Here is a 25,524-nt window from a genome sequence, read left to right as displayed (position 1 = left end):
GCCTTGTTCGTTTGTTACCAGTTCATTTAACAAGACGCTGTTTGTCGACCGATGGGACTTTAAAAGGCTTAATGTTTCCTGTGCGTCTTGGAGGAATTTTTGGTCTTTGGGTAAAATGGTGGCGGATCTTGATCGTCAGGTATCTGATAACCCATTGCTCGTTCGCCCCGAGGTCATTCGCGGATCGCAGTCCTCACCTCACCCTCAAAGTTTGCCACGAAATATCTCGCCTTTGCTATTTCTGCATCGCTCTAGTACATCGATAGTCACTGGGGACAAATGACATCATTCTATTTATAGCATTCTGTTTTTAGTCGTGGTGTTTCCGTTTACAAAATAACGCAATTCCCGGTCTCTGAAAACGTCAAGCCCGAGGAAACGTAGCATCCCTGTGCGTGACGTTCTGGGGACGCGGGCAGCGAGCTGCACTTTTGTTTTTCTGAACGGGAAAAGGGTTTACACGCCTACCGCGGTCTATCCTAGGCAATAAAAGTGCAAATGTGAGTTCTTACTATTTATAAAACGTGTAGTCATACCCAGACACTTCTGTATAGCACATGGCTTCAGGAGGGAAGACCTCGTGTGACGGGATGCGGGGTGACATGTCACTTCAGTAATTTACTGTGTAGGTGAAGGGTGTCCCTTTCTCCCAAGTCTTTCGGAAACGTTCAGAAGATCAGGGCAGATAAAGAAAATATGGCAAACTGTTAACGTTTGTTGCATCTGGGTATACCAGGTGTTTATTATGTTTTTTTCCCCTGTACATTTGAAGTGAAAAATCGAACACACTACGATACGGAATAAAAAGGGACTGTCGGCTTAGGCGAAGGGTCACCAGAGGTTAGAGGGGCGACTTTCGGCTGAAGGAGCTGGCGAGCCGCTTCTGGGAGATCAGAGAAGGGGAGAGGGAGCGTAGAAGGTCTTCGGTGCAGAAGGACCTGGAAGGAAATCCGTGGAATCAGATGCACATCAAAATGACGATGGCGGGTTCGCGGGGGAGAAGGGAGGGAGGTCAGTCTGCTCAGAATGGAGATGTGTTTGGGGATCTTTCGGGTTCAAGTTTCTTAGGAGAAAACATTAAAAATACTCTGAAGCCGGGCCGGTGTGACATCCTATGCGTTCTGCCACACGGACGCACGGTGGCTTTATTATTTTTTTTCGTGCTCAGAATGGTGAAAAACAGGTTTTTTTACTCTTCCTCTTTGAGCAAGTGTACAGTTTGAGACACAGCTGTAAAATATCCTGCTATAAAAGGGGAGGGGGTAGGAGGCCAGGAAAGAAAATGATAAAAAATGCACATTCTTAAAATGTGTTTAAAACAGCGCGCCTGGTGGTTAAACCAGCTCACCAGGGGGAGACCACCTGCATCCAGGTACTGACCTGCCGCCTGAGCTCCGTGAGCGCGGGCCAACCACCTGTCTGGCCAGCCCCGCAGCCCGATGAACTGGGGTCCCCTCGTCCATCATTAAGCTTTCAGTGCCTTCGTTCTAGGAACCAGCGTACAACACTGACCTCGACAGACAAAAACGTCTCTACAGAGCTTTAACTCTGGCAAAAGGATGGGCCAGTTACACGGTACGTTAAGTTGATAATGATGATAGAAAGAAAAGTCGGGTACAGGGCGTGGGGAGGGTTGCCAGGTTTAACATCTGAAAATACAGAGCACAGTTGAATTTGAATTTCAGGTAAGCAACGGCTAACTTTTTTTTTGTTTTTAGTATAGATAGGTCTCCAATATTGCATGGGGCATGTTTATGTTAAAAATGATCTAAAATTCAAATTTAGCTGGCCGTGCTGTGATTCATCTTGCAGCTCCGGGCATGAGCAGTCCGGCGGGAGTGGCCGAATCACAGATGGCAGTGTGTGGCGGGGCTCACTGAGACTCGGGGTGTCGGAACAGGGACTTGAAGTGAAGGTGCCAGCCCTGTATGTACTTGTGGGCGAAGAGCTCCAGGCCCGGGGCGCGCCCGGAGCGTTTGAGGAACGGCAGGAAGGCCGCGTGGCTGGAGCAGAGTCAGGAGGAGGCGGGAAGGTGACGGGACGGGGTGGCGTCTTGGGGGTGGTTCCAAGACCACTTTGGCGTTCACTCCCAGAGGAGAAGCTGCGGGAGAGTTCGGAGCATGGGAAGGACTTGATACGACATCAGAAAGGAGCAGTTGGGCTGCCAGCTCGGAAGCTCTCGCAGGACCTCAGTGAAAGATGATGGCGATCTGGACGCTGGTGACAGTGGAAGAGGGTGTGACCGGATGGGACTCAGAATATGTGTTAAAGGGAGAGCCCCCTGGGTGTCCCGATTGACAGGGTGTGCAGTAATGAAGGAAGAGAGAAGTCAAAATGGCTGTCGAGATTTTGGCCCAGCGCTGACAGGATATTCCACGGGATCGAGAGAGGTTATTCTCAAAGGGGCTTTGGAGGGTGTGGGGACAGGGAAGACGGGGAACTGAGGAAAGACATTTGGGAGTTTGGTCTGGGGCCTGCTGGAGATGTTTAGTACACATTCGTTCTGGTTTTGTGACGAGCAGCTCCAAACTTAAGGGTATGAAACAACCATTTTACTATCCTCAGGGATTCTGGTCAGGAATTTGGACGGGGCACAGCCGGGGTGGCTTCTCTGTTCTACCACGTTGGGGCCTCAGCTGGGAAAATGGCCGAAGGCTGGAGTCATCTGGTGCCTGAACTGAATGACTCAAAGGCCGGTCCCAGCTGGGGACCGTCACTAGAGGCACCTACACGCGGCCTCTCCGTGTGGCTCGAGCTTCTCCACGTGTGGTGACGGGGTCTCTAGTGGGAGGTTTTGGAGAGAGACTCGGACACGCATGCAGTTTCCTGGCCCGGCCTGAGTCACGCATGCAGTGTTACCGCTGCCACGTGCCGTCGAGTACAAGCAAGTCCCAAAGCCACTCCTGGGGCCGCCGGGAAGCGGGGTGGGAGCTGGTGGGGAACCTGGGAAGCTTTTTTCATTTTGAAAAACGAGAGAAAATCCAGTGACCAAAGGGTTAAAAACGGTGTCAGGCGAGGGGGTGGCGAACTGCCTGGGTGTCCTCGAGCTGACGTGAGGCGGGGACCAAGCGCGCTGGTGCGGGCTTTGGGTTGGCCTTCTAGGGGGAAGGCGGGGTGCGTGAGCACAGAGGCTGCTGGGTGGGTGGACGTGATGGTGGGATTTTGAAGTTCTGATGACTTCGATTTTCCTATTGACATGAACAGTAATAGTACCTATCACTTGGTATTGCTTTGAAAATAGGAGTTTTTCTTTTTCTTCTAAAGCACTTAGAATAGTTGCTGGCGCATAAAGTTAATACAGTTTAGTGTGAGCTTAATAAGCCTTTACCTTCTTTTAAGATGGGATTTTTAAGATGATCCTTTATTGAAGAGTAGCGCACACACACAAATTCGCAAATAAGCGTGTAGCTCGATGAGCGATCGCAAAGCGGACACCCTTATGTACCACACCCGCATCGAGAAACAACGCTATAGTGGCGTGTGCTCGGTTTTCTGGTTTGCTTTGTCTTTTTTCCTCCCTTAAATGTCCTTAGTTCAAAAAATAGAAAGCTAGTCATCCCTGTGTCAGGACCCAGGATATTTTTGAAAATTTTCCTGGCTTGTGAACCCCACAAGGCTGATAATATGTTTCGGACCGAGGACTCCAGTGACCCTTACTGGGCCGTCCTGCTGCAGGACAAGGGAGCCAGTTCCCAGATGTGCTGTTAGTTTCCGGTCATGAGAAAACTTCGAAACCGTGACGTGATCCAGTTCCTTGGACATTCCCCAGATTAGCCCGAATGAGTGACTCTACTCTTAAGTTATGAAAACCACTATCTTGAAAGAATTTCAGATTCTTGAAGATAAAATGTTAAGCACGCATTTCCTGAGATTAGTCACGAACCCTTTTTTCCTTCGTCCCCTAAAAAGCAGGCCTTTTCCCTTACGCTGTCTCCCCGGTCCAGTTTCCCCATGATGCTGTAAGGTGACACGTCCTAGGACGTGTTGGTCACTTAGTCTGTGTCAGTCGGTAGTGGCCACCTGCATTGTCGCCCCCCCCGTTCCCCGGAGGTGAGCCACGACGCTGAGGGATGCTTAGCTAGTGGGCTTTCCTCAGGAGAGCTCGTGTCTTAGGCTTTTGCCAAATTGTTTGGTGTGCTTTCCCGCACACACCCTCATACACAAGCACGTGTGTGCACACGCACCCTGTAACTGTGGGCCTTGTTTATTACCTTCTACATTGAGGGCACTTTTGTCTGCTGCCAGCACTGCTTGTGACCTTGCTCGTTTTCGTGTTTAGTTTTCTGGGCGCCGTGCCTGGTGCGATGTCGGTTTTCACGTGCTGATTGCGGGAGCTGCCATGTCGTAGGGCTGGGAGCTGTCTGCCCTTGGTCACAGTGCTGTTTAATGACTGGTGTTTAAGGAACCCCAGTTCCCACCCCCAGGGAGACCCGTGACCTGTTTTCATTTATAAGCAAACTAGGAAGAAAACGCAGACACGTCTTTGGAAGTTAACTTTATTAGATGAAGATAGCATACAAAATACATTCATAGTGACTAGAGATGTAGGACCATGTCATGTCTTACTTATATCTGCAGCATATATATTCTTGGTTGTATAAAAGTAACTTTAAAATTCCAGTTTCCTTAAATAGTTCTGCACAAACACACACACACACACGTGTCTGTCTATGTACACGGTCACTCCCACCGTCAGTCAAAGACGTGCTCAGGTGAGGGGCCATCACGGAGCCGCATCATGTCCCGCTCGGCGTTCCTGGGCCGGGACCGAGGCTTCGCCGGATGGCCGAGCGGCGCGTCTCGGGGTTTGAGCGGCTCTGCTCCGTGGCCACCACGGAGGTCCGAGCGTCATTTCTTAGAGCGGATCTCCGCCTGCACGTGCTTCGTCCCGTCCCGCCCGCCCGCGCTCAAAATCCCGAAAGGCTGTGCCGCTGCTTTCACCGTCCGTGCCGACCGCTCCTGGCACAGGTGACAAAGGGCTCTAAGAACACCGGCAGTTAATTAGTGTCTTAATTTCTAGTGCTGCTTTCATGAAGCAGTCTGAGCAGGCGCTTTGCAGCTACGCATAGTACTCATCACCGCGGGCCTCCATCTTTCTGTGAAGACTGCAGCTGGGAGCAGGTGGTGACGATGGCCTCCTGCAGGCTCCAGCCCGGAGCCGTAAGCTGAATGAATGTCGTTCTAACAGATTTCTGTCCTTTAGTAGGATGGTGTCACTAAGGTCTCGTAATGATTAGGAATTAGATGATCGAAATCGAGGTGTTATACACAGAGCTAAGGTTTTCCTTGGTTTTCACTAATTGCTGGAACCTGACCTGATGTGAAAACACGCGGGAGCTGACGGAGGTCTCTCATTGCCCCGGGGCCTCACCTCCCGGCCACTGGCGTCACAGGAGCGCGTGCGCACGCGGAGGCGCGTGGACGAAGCTTCCCCCGTGGCCTGGCTGTGTCTGGACTGGCCCTCAGCGGAGGGGCCTGACCCAATGCTCTGCCGGCCAGAGGCCCCCGTAGCGGGGCCACCACCGGGCCCACCGACTCCCCCCTCTCTCCAAAGAACCTCAAAACTAGACTGTGACGCATGGAGAAGGCAGCACAGACTCTTCTCTTACTTCTATTTCTGGTTCTAGAGTTAAGCTACACGCATAATGGGAGACACACGCTTCTCTACCAGGAGCCACAGTTCCCTGCGGCCCCGTCCGGCCCTGGCTGGCTTCGGGAGGCGCAGAGCCCGCGGCGTGGGGCCCTGTTGCACCCCGGCCCCCGTCCCATCCTCCTCGGCCACAAGGCGGAGGGAGAGAGGCCTCTCTGACTGCTGTCTGGCTGAGCCCGAGTCCCCGCTCTAGAAATATCTTGCATAGATTACATACCGCCTTCCCTCAAAGAGCATAAAGTGCTTAGTAAACATAGATTAATGCTCTACCTCATCTTCCCAGGAGACAACCGTGACACGGTGGACTCTGCTAAGAAGGGACCACGGCCGACTGTCCCTTGGGTCTGAGCTCATGGCGGGTGGCCTGCTTGGCACAGAGGTGCGGCTTTCACCCGCCTTCCCGTGACCCCCTTGGCCCAGTTCCAGGGGGAGAGAACCCCGACAGCACTGTTCCCCCTCACCCGGCTCCCTGTACCACCAGCCACACAAAACGCTGAGCTGTGTCTCCAAGACACACCACACTCGATAGAATCTGACGTTCCATTTTGAGACAAATGGCACTCATTCCAGTTAGCTTCCTGTGAGCCTTCTGCCACTGTGCCATGGAGCCAGCTTAGATCGGGGCGACTTCTCAGTGTCCCCTGCTACAGCGGCCAGCAGCGTGGCCTCAGATTTGAGCACCACCCGCAGCGCTAGAAATAAAAAATGTGCCCTGTGTGGGCTGGGCAGAGACCCGGCCCTGTAGCTGGAGTCTAACATTTGCTTTGTAGTTCCAAAAAATGTTTGTCTTTTTCTTGCCTCTCGGAATCCAAAAACTGTCCCCTCATCCCTCGGTCCTGTGTGCCCCCAGCTGGGTTTCCCGATGGGGACCGGATCGGATCGGGTCCCTGTGGGCGCTGCAGCAGGCCTCTCCCACCCCTCCCCACGGTCCGGCCCCAACCCTCCCTCCTCGGGCCCTGTCCTGGTCCCTCCTCCCTCCTCACACGTCACGTCCACCAGAGGCCCCCCGGAGACCCACTCGGCCTTGGTGGCCCTGGTTCTCGGGCCGCGTGGCCTGGCCAGTGTGTCTCCCGCGTCGTCCGAGGCCGTGAGCCCGTGGCCTCGGCCTGAGGAGCGGGCCAGGCCGCGGGCCCAAAGGGCTGCACACCGAGTGAGGCGGGGGCCAGCGGGGTCTTCGCTTGGCACCGTCACTGTTTATCTGGGGTTACATTCTTGTTAGTCAAAAGAAAAAGGCACGACTGAAAATCACAAGCAGCTGGCTCCTGTGGAAAGGCAGAGGTGTCAATTCAAACGTGGATAATACTGGCAAAAGCTAGTTTTCTGGAGATATAAATACACATGTGGGTCTGGCAATCGGGCGTCGTGGCCAGCGTTAGACAGGAGGCGTGGCGTACAAGACCACCGAGTTGTAGTCCGGGGGCGGGGCGCAGCACGACATCGCCCTCTCCAGCTCGCAGTTGTCGTAGGTGAATCTGCGCCTGCCTGCGGCGCCGTGCCCACAGCCGGGGTGGCAGAGCCCCGACTCCTTGCTTCTACTGGTCACTCTCAAGCTAAAGGGAAAAAGGGAAAAATCGGTAGAATTGATTTCTTGAAATCAAACCCTAAAATCCCCCTTTCTTCACGTGTCATTTGTCCGTCACTCTGAGAGCTGACGGCTTTGAATCCCGTCTCAACCTTTGGTCACACTCCCTCTGTTCCAGAGTGGCCCTGCCCGCTACCGCCAGCACAAGGTGCCGGGCGGAAGGTGCTCCACTGGCTGGGGGTGGGCTGGGGGAGCAGACGATGCGAACCCTGAATTCCATGGGGGGAAATAACTCCGAGACCTGGGCAAAGCCCACCTCGTCCCGGGTGCAGGCTGGAAGATGCTCCCGCCCCCCAAACTCTGACGTCAAGGCCCGAGACCTCTGATCAGCGGACCAGAGGCGCCACCCAGCAGAAGGCCTTTGGAGGGGGCTGCGCCTGGGTCGTCCAGGTGGGCCCTGGAGGCCGCGCGTGCACCCCGCTGAGAGGCGGAGACAGGCGGCCATGAGCCAGGGCGCCCCGGAGCCCCCAGCAGCTGGCAGAGGCAGAGGACGCGTTCTCCCGCGGAGCCTCTGGAGGGAGCACGGTCAGCACCGTGGTTTCGCAATAAATTCCGCTTGTTTTAGCCGTCAGGTTCGTGGTCTGTGACAGCGGCCTCGAAAAGTGAACGCAGCTCCATACCGAAAGCTTGCTGCGCTGCCCGCCACGCCACGCTCGTGCTCTGGAAGATACACTTGAAGTCGGCCTGCACGTCACCGACAGGGCTCGGAAGTGAAGAGACGGCTTCTGGGTCCTGTATGTCGCGTGCAGCCTCAGATGGACATGCGGGCAGGGGAGGGGGACCTCCTCGTCCCTTCGTGTCTGCTGACTCTGGTGGTGGGGACGACGACGAGGGGCCTGTGCAGGGCCGCGTCCGGTTGGTCCCGGGCCAGCTCGTCGAGCCTTCGCTCCGTGTTGTGTTTTCGGCCTCCGAGCAGAGGAGACACATGTGGTGTCCTTATTCACGAAGACCCAGACGCACGGGGCCACCTGTCTTCGGTAATGTCCCAAACAGGAAACAGCACGCGGGGCCCTAGTCTTTCCCGACGCGCCCCCTCACCGGTGCCCCCGCCCCGCTGGGCCCAGTACTCCAAGGGTCGACTCTGGTGCCACCGCGGCACTCGGGGTAAAAGGGCACACGTGCGGCTTCCCCGGAGATGTCCCCGAGTTCGCTCGTGGTGGGTGTGGCGTGCTGTCACCAAGAGGCGTCGGTGGCCCCCTCGGTTTAGCGCGGGGTCAGCAAATACAGCCAGTGCTCTGGTCACCTGTCTGTTTAAACAGCAGCTTTATCGAGATACGATCGACATGCTACACGTCACCTATGTCCGGTGCACGGGTCAGCGCCACCATCACCACAGGCAATGTTCGGACACTTTCATCGTCTCCCAGAAGAACGCCAACCCCTTTCTACGCCCAGTCGCCGCTCCACCCCATGCCTCCCTCCGCCGTCTGCCCACTGTGCGCGTGGCGCTGTGTGACCGGCTTCCACTTAACACCGTCGAGGTCCATGCACGCTGTAGCGGGTCGGTGCGGCGTACTTTTTACTGACACATGGCATCCTGCTGTGTGGGCGTGCTGCGTCACCCGTCCATCAGCTGACGGACGTCCGGGTAGCTCCACTGTGGGTCGTTATGAACCACACTGCTAAGAACCTGTGTGTACACGTGTTTGTGGGGACGTACTTTCCACTTTTGTTCGCACGCACGGAGGGTGGAACCGTGGGTCGCAGAGTTAACTCTGCTTGGCACCCAGAGGAGCCGTGAGCCTTGTCCGAGGTGGCTGCGCCCCTGTGCGTCCATCCCGCCGGCACTCTGCATGGTTCTCCCTCCTCCGCACCCTCGCCTGCGCCGGCGTCCTGGTTCTGGCCGTCCAGGGCGTGGGCAGTGGTACCTCTGAGGCTTTGGGTTGCGTTTCCCTTACGACTGATGATGCCACGCGCGCAGTGGCCCATGGGTGTGGTCCATGGGGACACAGCCACACCTCCTTGCTTCCGTGCTGTCCAGGGCCACTCTCATCCGACAGTGCCACGGTGGGGTTGTTTACTCTCTGGCCCCTCAGGGAAAAGTCTGCTGACTTCTGGTCTAGATGCAAGAGGACTGGCTCCGCGTGTGGCCGATGCAGGTGGGCAGTGGAGCCAGGAAGGGCAGGAGCGCCCGGCAGGCCCAGCAGTAGCCCCAGGGAGAGACGAGACGGTGGGTGGGGCACACGGCCAGTGCAGGAGGCAGGTGGGGCGCACGGCCAGCACGGGGAGGGGCAAAGGCCTGAGTTATGCTGACCCCGGCCGCTGCACAGAGGGAGGGGTGCCAGGACTGCACAGGAATCGGGCCCTCATCTGAAGGGCTGGGGTCTCAGGACAGCACATCTTAGGACGGAGGCCGGCACTGCAACCCGTCCCGTGACACGCTGCGAGCGTGGAGCCTCAGGTGGCCAAGCACGCCTCCATCCACCGCCTGCCCTGCGCCCCGGTGGGCACCAGGCTCCTTTCCACTCTGCGGCATGTGCTGGGCCTGCCTGTTCTCGCTGGAATGTTCCGCACGTTCTCTCTCCTTAAACCCCAGTGTCCCTTCCTAGATCTTGGTGCTCATGTGTCTGATTTTATGTCCTCCTTGTTCTTTTTGGGAACACAAAAACGTATTTTCCTGCCGTGCCTGAACCCTGTGGTTGAGGAGGGCCCCTAGCTCTCGAGTGCCCCGTTAAACCCACTCCAGCACGGCCCTCACGCCCCACCCACCGGCCGCAGGAAGACGCCCCCTCCTCACCTGGTCTTCAGCGAGGCTGGGGCTTTGCTCTCAGTCCATGTGAAGCGCTTCAGCAATGGGGAGGCCAGCAGAGCGCTGTTGTCCGCCCGGTGGCCCTGGCAGGGACAAAGGGACAAGTTACATGTCTTGCTTGGCCCAGAGGGGCCCACACCGAGCCCGGGGTGATGACCTGGGGGGTGCGCATCTGAAGCCCCTCCAGGCCCCGTCCTCGCCTTCCACAGCCCCTGCCCCTTAGGACAAAGCATTCCGTCTATACCGACAACCCTAAACTTTGTCCGTTGCAAGAAATGCCTGTTACCAGTGACTCTGAGGCCCTTCTTCCTGAAGGCGAAGAATATAAACTTAAACAAAAAGGGCAACTGCAGGTAACAGAAGCATTTTTCACAGTAACTTTTATGCCGTCACTGCCAAAGCACGTGGAGACTGACTCCGGCTGATGGTGACTGGCAGTGAGCGTGCTGCTCGCTGCTCGGTGGCCACGACCCACAGAACTTCTGAGACGCTATAAACATGCGGCTTAATTTCTTCCCCTGAAGATGCAGGGGCTCTCCAGGCCCTTCTCCACCGTGGCTTCCAGCACTCCATTTCCTTGGTTCATCTTTCACGTTGAGTTTTTCGCAGAGTCCTCGCCACTGGGTTAATGCAGCATTCCAGGAAGGGGGGCCACACTGACCCTGCCACGCTCGAGTCTGTCGCTGGGCTGTGTTCACGCCCGTCAGTAAAGCAGCCTGAGCGAGCGAGGCCAGGCAGGGCCCTGGAAACAGAAGTCTTCCCTGTCTGCTGACTACTGGGAGCCAGCATCTCTGGCCCACTTAGTGGCAAAGGTGTGTACCTGATGTCACGCCGTGAGTGGCAGGGCCCGTGAGGCCCTCCCTCTCCCCACTTATCCTCTCGTCCCATGTCCCAGAGCTTTCAGAGGACAAACTGGTCGAGCCTCTTATTCTCCAGGCTGCGTGCACTGCTCCACCCTGGGTGGCCAGGGAGGAATATGGCTGTCCGGCCTCCAGACGCAGTGGGACGGAGCACAGGCCTAGGCGCTAGGCAGACCCCTTCCAGGCGCTCGGGCCACAGTGTGGCCGCCACTAGCGCAGGTTTGAGGCCCTTTGCTCCTCTGAAAGCGAGGTCCAGCATCGGCAGCCGAGGATGCTGGGAACCCCACGGAGTCGAGGGCTTGGGCCCTGGAGTGAATGCTGAGTCACCTTCCAACTCCAGAGTGACCTGCTTTCGAATGAGGGCCGTGTCACTAAGTCCTGTTGCCGGTCCCCCTGAAACTGCCATTCCAGCCACCACTCATCACCGGCCCCCGCTGACTGCGAGGCGCCAGACTGCTGGAGTGTGTGTGTGGGTGCAGTGTGGCAGACGCTCCTGCTGGGGTGCACTGAGCAGCTTCATGCCACTACTTACGTGGAGCATGGAAGTGGCGACCGGGGAAAGTTCTTCGAAGGTTTTGATTCTTTCCAGGCTCATGAAATGGAAAGCATTCACATATCTAATGAAGAAGCAGATAGAAAAATCAGGACAGGAAATGCGTCCAGCTCCCTTTAGTCAGGAGACAGCGGGCCCTGTATCCCAGCTAAGAGGAACCGAAATACCGGAAAAAAACCCCTCACCCCCGCGGCTGAAATGCTCCCGCTGTGCCCCCTACAGGTCCTGGCGGCGGCGACACCGCTTCCTCCTGTGGTTGATAATCCACACTGCAGAGTTTTGAGCAAAACCCTAGGGGGCCTGACACACTCGGTGGTGGCATGAACTCTAGGCCCTTATGGAATTGGAAAATGTCGGCCTAGAGGAGCACTGAGTCATCGCCCGGTCTGAACACCCTGCGTGACGAGGGAGAGGCGTGGCTTTGCCACGTGGCTGCCTACTTCTAAAGAGATGTGAGGGGACAAGAGACAAGGCGTCGCCAGGCCGCCAGCTGGTGTAACGGCCGAGGACTAGGGCTCCTGGCGCACTCAGCTCTGTGACTACAGACTGGAGAGGGCCGGGCGGTGTTTGCGTGACCTCCTTGTACACTATGTCCCGATGTACTGCTGATCAGGCCACCACATGGTTACTCTCGAGACAAGTTCACCTAGTGACTGAGGTTCTTGGTCTGACACCCTGTCACCGTCCACAAGACCCAATTTTTTAGAGCCTAAAAATAAGCAACACGCTGGAAGGTGTTCCCCGCCCCTCCTCCGACCCAGCCAGTGTATTTAATGCCAGCTAGTTTCCTCATCTTTACGAAATGGATGACTCGACCATTTCAGCTTCCTGGGCCAGGGGAAGTATGAGCAGTGCCGGTGACCTGCGACGCGCCACCACAAACCTGGGCTGGCCACTGGGCATCAGGCCTCTCATGAACAGCTGTCCGTGTTTTCAGACTGCTGCGGCTGCCCCCAGGCCCTCCCGGTGGCCTGCCAGGCTCAGCTGAGCTCCGCTCAGAGCCCTGGGCTGTATCTACTGCAGCTCAAGAGGCCAGAAGACGCACGGGGCGGCGCGCGTGCTGGGGTCCCGGCTGGCGGGAACGGGGGTCAGAAGCCGGGCCAGGAGCCACTCTGCCTCTCTCCACTGTGCGGTGCGTGCGAGCTTTCCTCCGCGGGGCCCTGACTCCCCGCGTCACAGGAACAGCAGCATCTCCTCCACAGGGTCGCCCTGAGCACTGAAGGGGCGGGTGCGTGCGAGAGCCTAGCACAGTGCCAGACCACACACAGCAGGTGTGTGTGACTGTCAGCAGCAAGTGTGCATGCAACATCCATCACTGTTAGTGCTGGTGTGACACGCGTGTGACCGTCAGTAATGACGTGTATGATACACACGTGACCATCAGTAATGACACATGTGACACACATGTAACCGTTAGTGCTGGTGTGATACACATGAAACCTTCAGTAATGACGTGATACACGTGTAACTGTCAGTAATGACACGTGCAATACACGTGTAACCACCTGATACGAGTTTGACCGTCAGTAACGATGCGTGTGTTATGTAGCTTAGTTCTGGGCACATGTGACACCCAGGTGATCGGCAGCACTGAAGCGCTGACCCCTGCGCCCAGGGTGGGCACTTGGTGAGGGTCTGTCCCCTTCCTCCTCTGTAGTGACGAGAGCTATGTTTATCAGAAAACAATAAAATCCACCTTGTTTAGTTTTATCTAATGTCTCGTGAAAAAAGTCAATGTTATTGAAAAAAAGATGAAGGAATTATTGCAGAATAAGATACACTAAAGAAAAGAAGATGTGTTATTCCTGACCAGATCCTGCTCTTTCTTTTTAAGGGATCAGAGGTGCCTGGGGAAGTCTGCCTATTTAACAATATTGAAGAATTACTGATTCTTTGTGATAACCTTGGTTTGGTCACATAGGAGAATGTCCTTACAAGACGTGCACCAAAGTATTTAGAAGTGAAGTGTCACAGTGCCTTAAGCTCCCTCTCAAACGGTTCAGCAAAAAGAAAAACACATCCGTAGGGAGCGTGTAGACACACACACAGGTGTGGGTAAGGCCCGGGCAAAATCCAGCCAGGTGTTAACTACGGCTGAATCTAGGAGGTGGGCTTTGTCTTTTTGTATGTTTGAAAATTTTATAATATAAATTCAGGGAAAGCAAAGACGCTTACCTGACGTTATCGGAACTTCCGGAATTAAACCTCGGAGCTGAGACCCCTTGCTTGAAGAAGTCCTCGGCGGAGGCGGGGGCCGAGCACGCGAACCCGCCGTTTGCTGTCAGCATGGCGCTCAGTGGGATGTAGTCCTTACCGTCCTAAACGCCAAAGACAGGGCTGTGATGTGCGAACTTGTACTTTAGTCTATTACCGTGAAACTCGTCAGCTAAAACCACGATTCCCACCTCCTCAGTTGTGTTTTGCAAAGATAATTCTGCGCACGCGCGCACACACACACACACTTTTCTACTGCTAACCTCGGGTATTAAAAGCTACTAAAACAAAAGTAAAACACCCTCTTGACTTATATTCAAAGGCACCTGGCTTCTGGTAGTCTCGATAAACTTAGTGTTACCTGCTGTACGTTGGCTTGAAGCAAGTCGCCCAGCTCTTCCACGAGGTCCACGAACCTCGGCCTCTCCTTGGGGTCTCTGTGCCAGCAGTCCAGCATGATCTGATAGCTGTCGGGCAGAAGCACAGCGGACAGCTGCAGACCGCCCTGCACGCCACAGCAGGGGCGGGCATCGCCCCACGTGGAGGGACGGCGTCTGCCTTCATGTGTGCCCTGCACGTGCAGTCCTCACACATCCACGTGGCCGGGGCCTGCCGGCCACGGACAGCGCGTCTGCAGAGGCAGACCGTGCAGAGCCCGCCACGGCCCAGGACCTTCGGAGCCCCTCGTCCCCGCAGCGGGAGGGTGATCTTGGGTGAGGGCAGCTGAGCTGTTGGGAAGGGGACCGGCAGCGGTCGCGGTCACACGAGGTGGAGTGTTCCCTGCCCGTCAGAGCAGGACAACACCATGACGGGGAAAAGCCAGTGTGGACTCAAACGTCCACAGGCAAACAGTCGGCCGTGCTTGGCACAGGCGCAGGCTGTGGTGGAGGCTGGCGAGGGCTTCTTAATAAGTGCCCCGTTCCACTACTGAGCTCACAGTGGACACCGGAGAAGCCCTGTGCTCGGGCCTTGGTCGCCTCTGGGAGGTGGGTGTCCCCGTCGAGAGTGAGTGCCATCATGGGCTGTGTGCTGTGTGCATGTCCCCACGCGGGGCTATCCCCACTTCCCGCCCCAGCACGTCAGAGCTTCTGGACACACCAGCGTCTTAGGGTCACGGAAGCTGACTCTCGTCCTGGGAATTAAACGTTGGCAGGGTTCCCATGGGACTCCTCTGCCGTCCCGCTATGCAGGGCCTGGGCCCCTCCTGGCTGTGTCCGCGGGGGCGAGGGTCCCCACGCGCAGGGCTGAGGGTCTGCGTGGGGCTGAGGGTCCCCACGCGCAGGGCTGAGGGTCCGCGTGGGGCCGAGGGTCCCCATGCGCAGGGGCGAGGGTTCGCGCGCCGGAGGCCTGCTCCACGCTGCCTCAGCATGGATTCTCTTTGGGCTCTTTGCTCTCCTCCGGAGTCGTCGCTGGGTCAGACCCCGGCTGCGGGCAGAGACCTGGTCTCCACGCCGCTCCCCGGCGCAGGGCCCAGCTATGAGCACTCGGTAGAGACGGCTGAGGGACCCAGACTGATCTCCGGAAGAACGGAGCTGCCTTTCACGAGCCCTAGGCTGTACTGCGACACCATGGGCCGTGCTGGACCTGCGTGTGGCTCGGACAAGCCCCAGAAACTCCGGCCCTGGCTGTGTCTGAGTCATGGGCTTTCCAGTCTCACCGGCAGCCCAGGCGTCCCTTAAGGATAGCCCTGTTTTGTGTCCACGAATACGAAGTGGCAGGTGAAGACAGAACATAGGAAGGCTGAACAGAGAGGAAGGGAGACTATCGGGGGAGGAAAGAGAGAAGTAAAGGGGAAACCGCAGGCCACGTGATCTGCAGACTTTACAAGCCGATTCTGAGCAGCACGGCAGAGGCAAAGCTCCAGTGAAGAGAAGGCACAGCAGGTGTGTGGTGCGCATGAGCCACACGTCACAAAGCGGTGACTTGGAACAAGCGCGGCCACCGCTGGGACTCGAATCTGAGCGGCGGCTCTCCCGGACGCCTGCCACAACGTCGTCAGCACCAGCAGGTGCGGCCCGCGGCTGCCCCGGACACTGCCGATGCTGGCAAAGCCCTAACAGCAAAATCGCCGTTCAGTAAACCGGTTCTGAGAGGCCGACGGTGTGGGCCGGGCGGCTAAGGCTCCAAGTTAACCCGGGGAGAGACTTCTAGGCGCCCGGGGCAGTGGTGGCACCACATGGCCTTCAGGCACCCTCCGTGGGCACTGGTCTTCCAATGCAAGCTTTCCTCGAAAGGGGCACTGAGGTTCTGCTTTCTGACGAGCACCCAGGAAGCAGCTGTCTCAAGTCTCTGAGTGAGGGACGGGGACTCCTAAAGACCACTTGTCCCAAGCGCAGACTCTCCTGCCTTTGTTCAAACTGGCTGCGGGGGCAAGACCCTTCTCAGAAGATGACGGTGGCTCCCTCCTGCCCTGTCCTTCACCGACTGTGCTGACTCTGCCTGCCTCCCAGGGGGCGTGGAGCGGGTCAGGTGCTTCCGAGGCCCGTGAGGGCCCTTTGGTGAGTGTGACGTGTGGGCCACCGTCAGGTGCCATCGCGCTGGGGCTCGATTCACAGTCATGGAGGAGACTGGGAGCGAGGTAACTCTACCTCTGGGAGACACAGGATGGGGGCTGCAGCGCCCAAGGTCCCTAACTGTCCCTGACCAGCAGCGCCTCAGAGGGAGGGCTCAAGGCTCTTGCTCCATTCAGGCCGCATGGGCCGGCCTGCTGATGGCCAGAGGTCTGAAGTGGCGTTACGACAGATCCTGCACCATCCTGTCGGGATCTCATTTTAAAGCGAGTTTACATATTTGCTGATTTGTTGAGATCAGTGCAAAATGTAGTCTGCAGACAAAACTCTGGGAACCCTCACCCCATGATGCATGGCTGTGGCAGAGGCCGGCCTGTTCCCCGCGTACCGCATTCAAGCCTAGTGCTCCCAGGCTCTTTGTCACTACATTCTTGGAGATCACCGGAAGAACATCAAACGCCTACAGAGACGATCTACAGAGGGAAGCCAGGGCAGGACAGACCTGACCCGGCCGTGAGAGGAGGGAGGAGGGTCTGCCCCCGCTGGCCTCAACCCGCATCGGGTCACCCCGGGCAGGCGGCCTGGCGGGGATCCCTGAGCCTCTCGGCAGAAACCAGCGAGGTGGACCCCCTACGACTACGTGCTGCTTTTATTTTGATTCTTGGTTTCTGATTGCCAGATTCCACTTCTCTTGCCTAAAATTCAATGCAAACCATCTCAGCAAACACCAAAGGAAAAGAAAAATAAAAACGTTCACTGCTCATTCCGTTATCAAAAGACTTCTGACTAAAAGGGCTCCGGGCGGAAAACCAGGGACTCACGTGGAAACGCTGGGCATCCTGAGCAAACGAGATTACGAGGTGAAGCTGCCCCAGGCGCGCCCAACCCCACAGCCCTCCTGGACCTGTGGGAAGAGCTTCCTGTCCAGCTGTCGCCCAGGCTCCCACGTGCACACCACTTTAGGCCAAGTTTGCGTCCCAGAATCCCAGTTCTGAGAGCTGCACTTCATCCTCGCCCGGGCAGCTTTCAAATGCCCAAGAATGGCTGAAGGTTTGAGCTCTGGCCTTCTGTACAAATGTTCCTGAAGCTGCTGCTTACTTTTCATCTCTAAAATAAACCCCCAGATCTGAGGAACGGCTCTTCTCCCTAGGGGCTGTGTGGGGTGTAAGCCCTACTTGGGAGACTGTTTATGTGCGGACTTGGGGGTTTGGTGAAGTCCAAGGAGCGTCTTCTCCGAAGCTGGTGGGACTTCCTGCCTCCAGGGTTATTCTGGACCAGCGGCTGGGTGCGAACTGGGAGCAGGCCCTGCAGGTTGTGTGCACTGCTCTGGGCTCTGGCGTCGGGCTGGGTGTGCTTAGCACACAAGCAATGTGGCAAATCGCTTAGGTGTTCTGTGCCCTGCTTTTCTCATCTGTGAAATGAGATGATACCAGTACCTACTTTATAGGGCTGTTATGGGCACCGGGAAAATTAATATAGGTTAAAAGTGCTAAACACAGTACCCGGCACTTAATAAGCACTAAAGAACTGTTTAGTCAAGAAACATCGTTAAATGCTGCTACTTAATGACCGCGGTTATGACTATTGCTGTTAGTGGTAGAGAACTTTTGTGATTTTCAGATTTTGTGAAAAGTGGATGGAAACATTTAATTTGAAGCACGAGTGGACACGTTAGAGAAACATTTCTTCTAAGGAATGTGGAGTGTAGTTCTCATTTAACGGTCCTGTCGTCTGGGAGACCAGTCCAAGGGACTGCCTTCCTAATCTGCTCTGCCGCTTAGCTGAAGAACAAGTCAGTTCACTTCTCAGAGGCTTAGATTCATCGCTCATCGAATTCAGACTGACAGACCTGCCTGCCTGCTCCTCAAGGCTGCTGGGAACTTCAAATGAGGCGGTGGGGGCGGGGGCCACTTAGACAACCCTCAAGTGCAAAGGGTCTCGCTTTAAACCCGATCGCTTGGGCTCTCTGCATGCAAAAGCAAGTGAGTAATTATGAACTCTCAGTGCGGCCCTGGGCTCGTGTATCTGTCCCCAGCTCTCAGAAGGGAGCCTTGCCTCAGGCTCCCGGCACACCACGTGTGACAGACAAGAGCAGGTCCCTCGTTCCCCGCTGCCCCAGGCTGCTTCCTAACTCTGCCTTCCCAGCCTCAGTCCCATCTGCCTCATTCTGGGTCTGACCTGGTCTTATCCTCAGACATGAAGGAAAGAGACGGCCACCTTGCACTCAGGCCAAGCCCACACTTCCTTCGTTCCCTGACCCCTCCCCAAAGGCCACCACAGGGCTGTGACAGGACCCCAGTGTGTGGGTGGGGCAGGGAGGGCCGCCTGCCAGCTCAGGAAAGGAGGTGCTGCCCAAGTCCTTGTCAGCAGCTCAACACAGCTGCAAGTGTCATCGCGTTCCTGCCCAACACTCAAAGGACGAGACATCCACAGAGCGTCAAGAAGAGAGCGTCTGAGAGGCGGGCCAGCGCTGAGCCATGAGGGAGCCTTCGCCCAGAGCCTGCCACCTGCCTGGAGCCACGGGCCACGTAGCAGGCAGCGCTGCACGCTGCAGGCAGCTGCTGAGCCGGGTCCTAGGGTGGGTCCGTCTCTTCCCTCCCCTGCTCTGGGAATCTGAGCTGGGCTGATTGGCTCCCATGTGGTTTGGTTCCTGGGTGGCCTGTTAGTTTCACCTGGATTCACACTCAGGAACTGAATTTCTCACTTCGGTTCCCAGCCAGAGGCCTTGAAAAGTCATGTCAGTGGTCGAGAGAGGAAACAGGTGAGGGTGGATCCGGGACAATGTGCCTCACTCTGGGAAGTCCTCCCTGCACACCTGTCCAATGGGGCTCCGCAGGACTGGAATTCTAAAACCCAACGAGCTCCCCCCCCAGGAGTTCTGTGGGGCGAGCGCTGTGGGTGGGGCCAGGGCGGCCAAGGACTCACATGTCAGGAGTCGCGTACTCGGGGGCCCGCATCCTCACGCCTTCCTTCAGGCGACTGCAGAAGTCCTCGTCCACCTGCACGCCCGGGTACGGGGACGCACCTGCGGGGACGACCGAAACGCAGGGCGATCAGCGCTGATGGCCTAGTGACAAGCGGCCAGTGACGGGGATGGGTCTCCACGCATGGCACCACCTGCAGTGAAGCTCGACAAATCCTCACTAGTGACACAAGGTCGGTCGGGGACCCGCGGTGCTGGTTGTGACGCCCCCGGGCCATTCCCAGGGCTGCTCCTTCCTCTGAGGGGGCCCTGTCCTGTACTCTAAAGCAACTCTAAAGAAGTCCCACCATTAGAAACTCTTTCCTTGCGTTAATGAGGCTCTTTTTAAAAAGCCAGTGGACCGAGCACTGTGGCTCACTCGCACCTCTACGACTGTCACTCACTACTTTCTTGTCATCGTCCACAGAGCCGGGGACTCGTTGCTATGCCCGGCCTGAGCCCCAGGAGGCTGTATGGGGTGGGGCGGAGGACCGGGCGTGGCCAGAGGGGCCTGGGCTGCCTGTCCAGGATGCCCACGAGCCCCTTCCAGGCTCCCGGTCCCCGTCCCGGCCCTCGGACCTCCGCCACCTCCGCATGTGTTTGTCTGCACTCTCGAGTGACTGCTGCTGGTAGGAAGCAGCTGGGAGGCGCACGGCGCTGGCACTGTGTCACTGCGGGGCCGCCGTGGCCGCCAAGCTGCTTTCAAAGAGTGGAAGCAACAGGTGCCTGTCATCGAAAGCAGAGGAATGGTTTTCACACATTACAGGAAACCAGGGATGTTACGGGGCGACTTCTATTGGTTCTGAAAGGCCAATTTTTGGCAAAGTGCAAACGCCTGTTGGCTGGACCCCACACGAGGGAGGCCTCGGAGCGGCGGCGTGTGTCTGCAAGCTGACGTGGGCTCCGTGCGCCTGGGGCTGGACCAGGTTCCCAGCCACTGGCCGTGGACGCTACTGGAAGCAGAGTAAACAGTGTCCCAGCGTTCACGCTGCATGAAGTGGGTCCGAGGCTCACAGCTGACAGCGGCCGCGCTGCTAGCAGCACCGAAGGCCTCATCACTGACACCAGCTGAGCTGGCTCGGTGCGGCCTTTCGTCAGAGATTCTGAGGGGACGCGGGCAGGGAAGAGGGCAGGGTGGTAGGAATCGGGGTGTCTGAGGAATCAGGAGGGGGCAAAGGGTGGAGGAAGGAGGAGCCAGACTGGCCAACGGGGAACCCGACTTCAGATTTCCTACTGGTCCACCCCGCTGGGGTCCGTGGGAAGCCTCCCGCCCCACAGGGGTGCACACCCCTCACGCGGGTTCTCCGTGGACCCATGCCTCCGGACGGCTTCCGGCTGCCTGGATGCTGACCTCAAGCTCGGGTCCACCCCAAGGACCCCTGACAGACGTTCGGTCCTGGGCTATGCGACCTCTTCCTCCCCCAAAGTTACCTAAGGAGAAGATCTCCCACAGCAGAACTCCGTAAGACCACACGTCGCTCTTGGTGCTGTAGATTTTGTCAAAGATAGATTCAGGAGCCATCCATTTCAGAGGAAGTCGAGTCTAGAAAAGGGCAAGGGGGCCTTGAGCAGAAGGACATGCAAACAAAGCACATTCAACCCGAGCGCCCGTGGGTCACCTCCCAGATAGCACTTGGCCCAGAAATCACTTCCTAGAGCAGTTACGGTTTCCTAACATAGAACACTCCTACGACACGCAGGGTCAGCCTGCGAGAGCTGCGGGCCACACTGATTCCCATGAAGATAACACGTGTTCGGGGAGCCCCTCCCACGTCTGGCATGCCTGTAAGAAATTTATGTCCCCCAAAACACTCGCACTCCACAGGGACCTGAGAAAGAGTGATCTGAATTAGAAGACAGCCTGAAAATTGAATTCCAGGGATTTTTCCTAAGAAAAAGGATTCTGAAAGGCATTCTTATGTAAAAAGACCGGGTTTTAAAAGTCATTGAGTGGGGGGAGTGGGCAAAGGCACAGGGAAGAAGGAAGGTGACAGACAGACAGCATTTAGGAGTGCATGTGGCTGGTTGTCAAGTGTGCACACATACTTCAGCTCTCTTCCAGGCAGCAAGAATCCCAATGAGACAGGCCTTGCCACTCTAGATGGATGGGAATCAACAGGAAGTATGGGACAACGGAGAGACAATGAGAAAAACACGAGGGGGAGGAGCAGGGAGAGGCTGAGACACAGACGGACAGAAGAGGAGGACAGACGGACACGTAGGTAAATGCCATCTTTGCAAATCTGGACTCCCCAGGAAAGTGGGGTTTTTTTCCTTTTATAAAGTGAAGACTGTGGAGCCATGGTTCTCAGAGTATTGTCTGGGGACCAGCTGTGCCAGCGGCGCCTAGAAACTTGTTTAGAAAAGCAAATTCCCAGGCCCCACCAAGACTTACTGAGCCAGAATTTCAGGGGTGGGGCCCCACAAACGGTAGTTAAATAAGCCCTCTGGGTGGTCTGTATGCTCACTGAAGTCTGAGAACCACTACTGCAGAGTAATCGGCTAGGCCCAGACACAAGCTCAAACCCTCAGGGTGTAGGCCAGAGAAGAGAGGGCACAGGAGGTCACCCACAAAAGTGAAACATAACACTCCGTCCAAAAACAAGCAGGGAAGAGAAGCCAGTGCGAGCCAGCCGGGTATGCCGGGCATGGAAGGCAGATGCTGGAGTCAAACGGTTTCCTCTCTAGCAAGATAATGCTACTCGCCGCCCCAGCCCCACCTTTCCTGAGCGCTATACACCTGCTGAAGCCATCAGTGGGTTTATTTGAGGGAAGAGTCCAGGCTGTTCTTTCCCGTGGTTCAGAAAACTCCCACGGGAGTCCGAGGGAGGTGCCGGTGTGGTCCCGCCGAGGCCCCACTAAACACTGCTCAGGCTGGCCATCTCGGGCAGCGCTGCCCAGAGGACAGGGACCAAGCCAGGAGGGAGGGAACAACGGAATGAGGAGACGGTGGCCTTTCGGAGCCCCACGCAAGGGCTCCCTGGAACACAGCCGCCTGGGCTGCTCGTCTTCACAGAAAGCACGTGACGGCTTTCGGGGCCCACTGCCGAGGAAGTGTGAATGTTTACCAAGGGCTCCGGTCTGCGGCTTAAAATGACAGGGTATAAATGAGCCAAATAAACAACGAACCGACTTACATCTCCTTTTCTCACATAATCGGGGTTCTTATAAATATCCCGGGCGAGGCCAAAATCACAAATCTTCACCACATTGTTCTCAGATAAAAGAATATTTCGTGCTGCCAGGTCCCGATGGATGCACTATAATAAAACAGTTGCATAATCAATGCGTTTCCTTAATCTGACTGACTAATTTCCTGCGGCTTCTGTGTGTCATTATTCTTCTCCACTTGAGCATCCGTCACCTGACAGAAGCAGCCCCCAGCGTCCACAGAACTGCCACGGACACGAAGCGCCTCTTTACAAACGTGGCCTTCGGACGCCCCGAAGGCGAGGCGTAGCCCGAGCCCACTCTGCCACGCCTTTGCGGGACAGCACCCTGACCAACGAAGCTGGCAGGGACTTCTCCCTGGAGCAAAACCACCCGCAGCCTTTGATCCCAAGCTGTGGCGCTCGGCGGCGACCTGGCTGCGGTTTGCGGGAGGGCAGCGCGGAGCACGGGGCCCAGGTTTCTCCAGTCTGAAACCCAGGATGGCTTCTCTTGGAGCTAAGTACCTAAGACGCGTTGCGGTCGAAAGCCCTCACTCGCATCGGCGTAAAGGAAGGCGTTCGCCACGTTCACTACGTTTAAGGACATGAGTGCAAGCAAATACTAGGAAATGCGATTTAGAGCGAACTCGTGTTTGTCCACACGAGCGTGGATTTAGAGCGAACTCGTGTTTGTCCACACGAGCGTCCACGTGTCCAGGCTTGGCAAAGAACAACAGTAAAGAGCAAGGCTGACCTTTCTGGAAGACAAAAACTCCATGCCTCTGGCCACTTGAAAACTGTAAGAGATCAGATCTTCCATAGTGATGGGCTGCTTGTAGAAATCGTCAGAATCTGGAAATCATTAAAACCGTAGCTGTTTGTAACGGTGCTTGTTACTCCGCCAAATCCCATATTGGAACAATGTGAGCAAAACATAAAACCAACCAACAAGTGGATCAGAGTTCATTTTCAAGAGCATCTGAGTTTCAGTAGGAATATCAGAGATTCTTCCAGGCCTCCAGCCCATTTTAGCAGAGTGGGGGAAGGGGAATGAGCCATTAAGACAAAAGGCCCGAGGGGAGACAATCTACAGCTCCCTGTCAAAATTAGCAACCCTGAAAATAATCTTAATTCAAATCTTATCTGCTTGGGACATTGCCCTCCAAGTCTCCCGGATGTTTATTAGGCTGATAAATAAAAAAACATTTCAGAGATGCACAGTATGTTGTAAAAATATCTCCAACTGTAGGACAGGAAGGAATTAATACCTACCCTCCTCTTCCTCGACATCACTCAGACTTTTATCTTCCTGAAACCCGGAGCTCGCAAAGCTCTCACTGCTGGTGACACTATCTAGTCTTTGTTTCTTGCCTTGCTCCAAGTCTGGCTCCATTTTTTCTTTCTTAGGCTCCACGTGTAACGCTGCATCCTTTGAACAGACCGAGAGGGACACGGATGAAAGGGAGTGCCACCGGGGAAGACAGTCAGTCCCTCGAGCTGGCAATCGCCCCTGTTGAGAGAATGTCATTTCACAAAAAGGACAGTGAATTAGCAGCAAGGGCTTTATGATGGACAAGCACCTGGCCACTCCTGGGGTCGTGGAGTCTATTCTGCTCTTAACCGGGCTTCTAGACCGCACGAGGTAGGACATGTGAATATTAACAGCAACTGGCAGTTACTGAGCGCTGACTCTGTGAGCCAGGATGTTAAGGATCTCAGGCGCATTTTCTCATTTAATCTTTCCAACAGTTTTATGCTGTAGTTCTTATATACGAAGAAACAACTTCAGAGAAGTCAAGGAATCAAAGTGACATGCAGCTAGTGAATGGCAACGCTTGAGCCCAGGTTTTGCCAGCTCTAGTCTGTGCCCGTAACCGCTTTTCCATACCATGGGCCGCCTTGTGAAAGATGATGTGACGGGCAGGAAAGGGTGCCTAGTGAACCTGGGCCTTCACTTCGTAATCCCTGTGGGGAGTAATGAGGGCCGTGGCTACCAATTCCTTTAGTCTCCTTGGGGAAGGGGGAGCAAGAACATTTCTTTTTCTTTCCTCCAGTGAAAATAAAAGATACGGCTTGATCCTAATGGGTAAAAACAGCCTCTCGGCCTGGATGGGGCATCCAAGCCCCAGTGTATAACCTGGCTCTTCCGGTACCCATGTGACCTGGGGCAAATCGCCTTACTTTTCTGAGTTTCATCTTCCTCACCTGAAAAGCTCTATCATCTGTTATGTTTTGACTCATAGAAAAGGAGTTCTTGGTTTTGGGTGTTCGTGTGGAACCCGAAAAGATTTTTATCACATTTAGTAATTCCTCTAACAACCACGACAAGAGAAACTTAGTTCTCCCAGTGGCTCCGTGACAGGACCGTGTATCTAGGCTCAGTTCTGCTAGATGCCAGTATTGAAACGGGCTGAGAGGAACTAGGCTTCAGTGGTTTCCCTTGATCCTCCAGCACGGTGTGGCGGTGGCAGAGTTAAGATTAACCAGGCTCGCAGGTCCTGCCTTGGCTTTTCCTAGAAATGTCACCAAGTAGGAGTGATCCCTCCACTAGAGGGCACAGTGGGAGCAAGCAGAGGACAGAGGTAGCTTCAGGAGGGCCAGCCTGACCAACTCTGAGAGTGTGGTGGTGGGTACTGGGTTCCTAGCCATCCCCGCCCTCCTGCCCCGCCCCAGAAGAGACCTTCCTGTGCTGCAGGAGGGGAGGCAGGCCTCCGAGTAAACATCCACCGCCACCCAGGTGACCTACCTGAGGACACGTAAAGAATATAACCCTTTGTTATTGCATCTTCCTGAGGCAGTTAGGTTTGATTCCGCTCAGTTGGGGCCTGGAGTTTTATTTTTCACAGGATCGTCCCCAGGAATGAAGGCAGCAGCGGGAGAGTGCGGGCAAGGGCGTAAGGGAGAAAAGTGCTCAACGGGCCCACTCACGCTCAGGTCTGTGACCACGCTTCCTGGGGCGTGTCACCAGTGACTGTAACTCACGCTCCCTCGCCCTCTTCGTGACTCCCAATCAACGGTACCTTCAGCTTTGCTTATTGGTAACCTCCTCTGTTAAATAAAGGTTGATGTACTGAACTTTTGGGACTCCGGCAGACTATAGTGGATCTATTAAAACGATATTTAAGGATCCTGGCGAATTTAGTTGGAAAATGAAATATCCCATTTCTATTTGGCCTTTGGTTTTCCTTTCACCTTCTCTTTACATTCTTTTAGGTTTCAAATATGAAATACAGCCATGTGTTTTCCACGAAAACACTAGGCTCCACCGACAGGGAGGCGAATCATTAAATATAGC

At 55.7% G+C, this 25,524-nt stretch overlaps 1 protein-coding gene across 2 annotated transcripts in view; it reads right to left on the bottom strand.

The window, feature by feature from the left end:
* Positions 1-4,480: 4,480 nt before the first annotated feature.
* FLT1 (fms related receptor tyrosine kinase 1) overlaps positions 4,481-25,524 on the bottom strand; it is a 151,204-nt gene continuing 130,160 nt past the window's right edge. The window contains exons 21-30 of one of the 2 annotated variants that reach the window (XM_039862688.1): positions 23,502-23,739; positions 22,984-23,081; positions 22,218-22,340; positions 20,512-20,623; positions 19,044-19,143; positions 13,970-14,075; positions 13,570-13,712; positions 11,374-11,458; positions 9,970-10,064; positions 4,481-7,200 (exon numbers count right to left, since the gene is read on the bottom strand). In XM_039862688.1, the coding sequence (XP_039718622.1) occupies positions 7,023-7,200; positions 9,970-10,064; positions 11,374-11,458; positions 13,570-13,712; positions 13,970-14,075; positions 19,044-19,143; positions 20,512-20,623; positions 22,218-22,340; positions 22,984-23,081; positions 23,502-23,739 (1,278 nt within the window). In that variant the 3' untranslated portion in view covers positions 4,481-7,022. The remainder of the gene's footprint in view (positions 7,201-9,969; positions 10,065-11,373; positions 11,459-13,569; positions 13,713-13,969; positions 14,076-19,043; positions 19,144-20,511; positions 20,624-22,217; positions 22,341-22,983; positions 23,082-23,501; positions 23,740-25,524) is intronic. The other variant, XM_039862696.1, reaches the window with a different exon arrangement.

This window comes from Pteropus medius, unplaced genomic scaffold (assembly GCF_902729225.1).
Source record: "Pteropus medius unplaced genomic scaffold, Ma_sr-lr_union100, whole genome shotgun sequence".
NCBI lineage: Eukaryota > Metazoa > Chordata > Mammalia > Chiroptera > Pteropodidae > Pteropus > Pteropus medius.
This window is presented reverse-complemented; position numbering and strand designations above follow the sequence as displayed.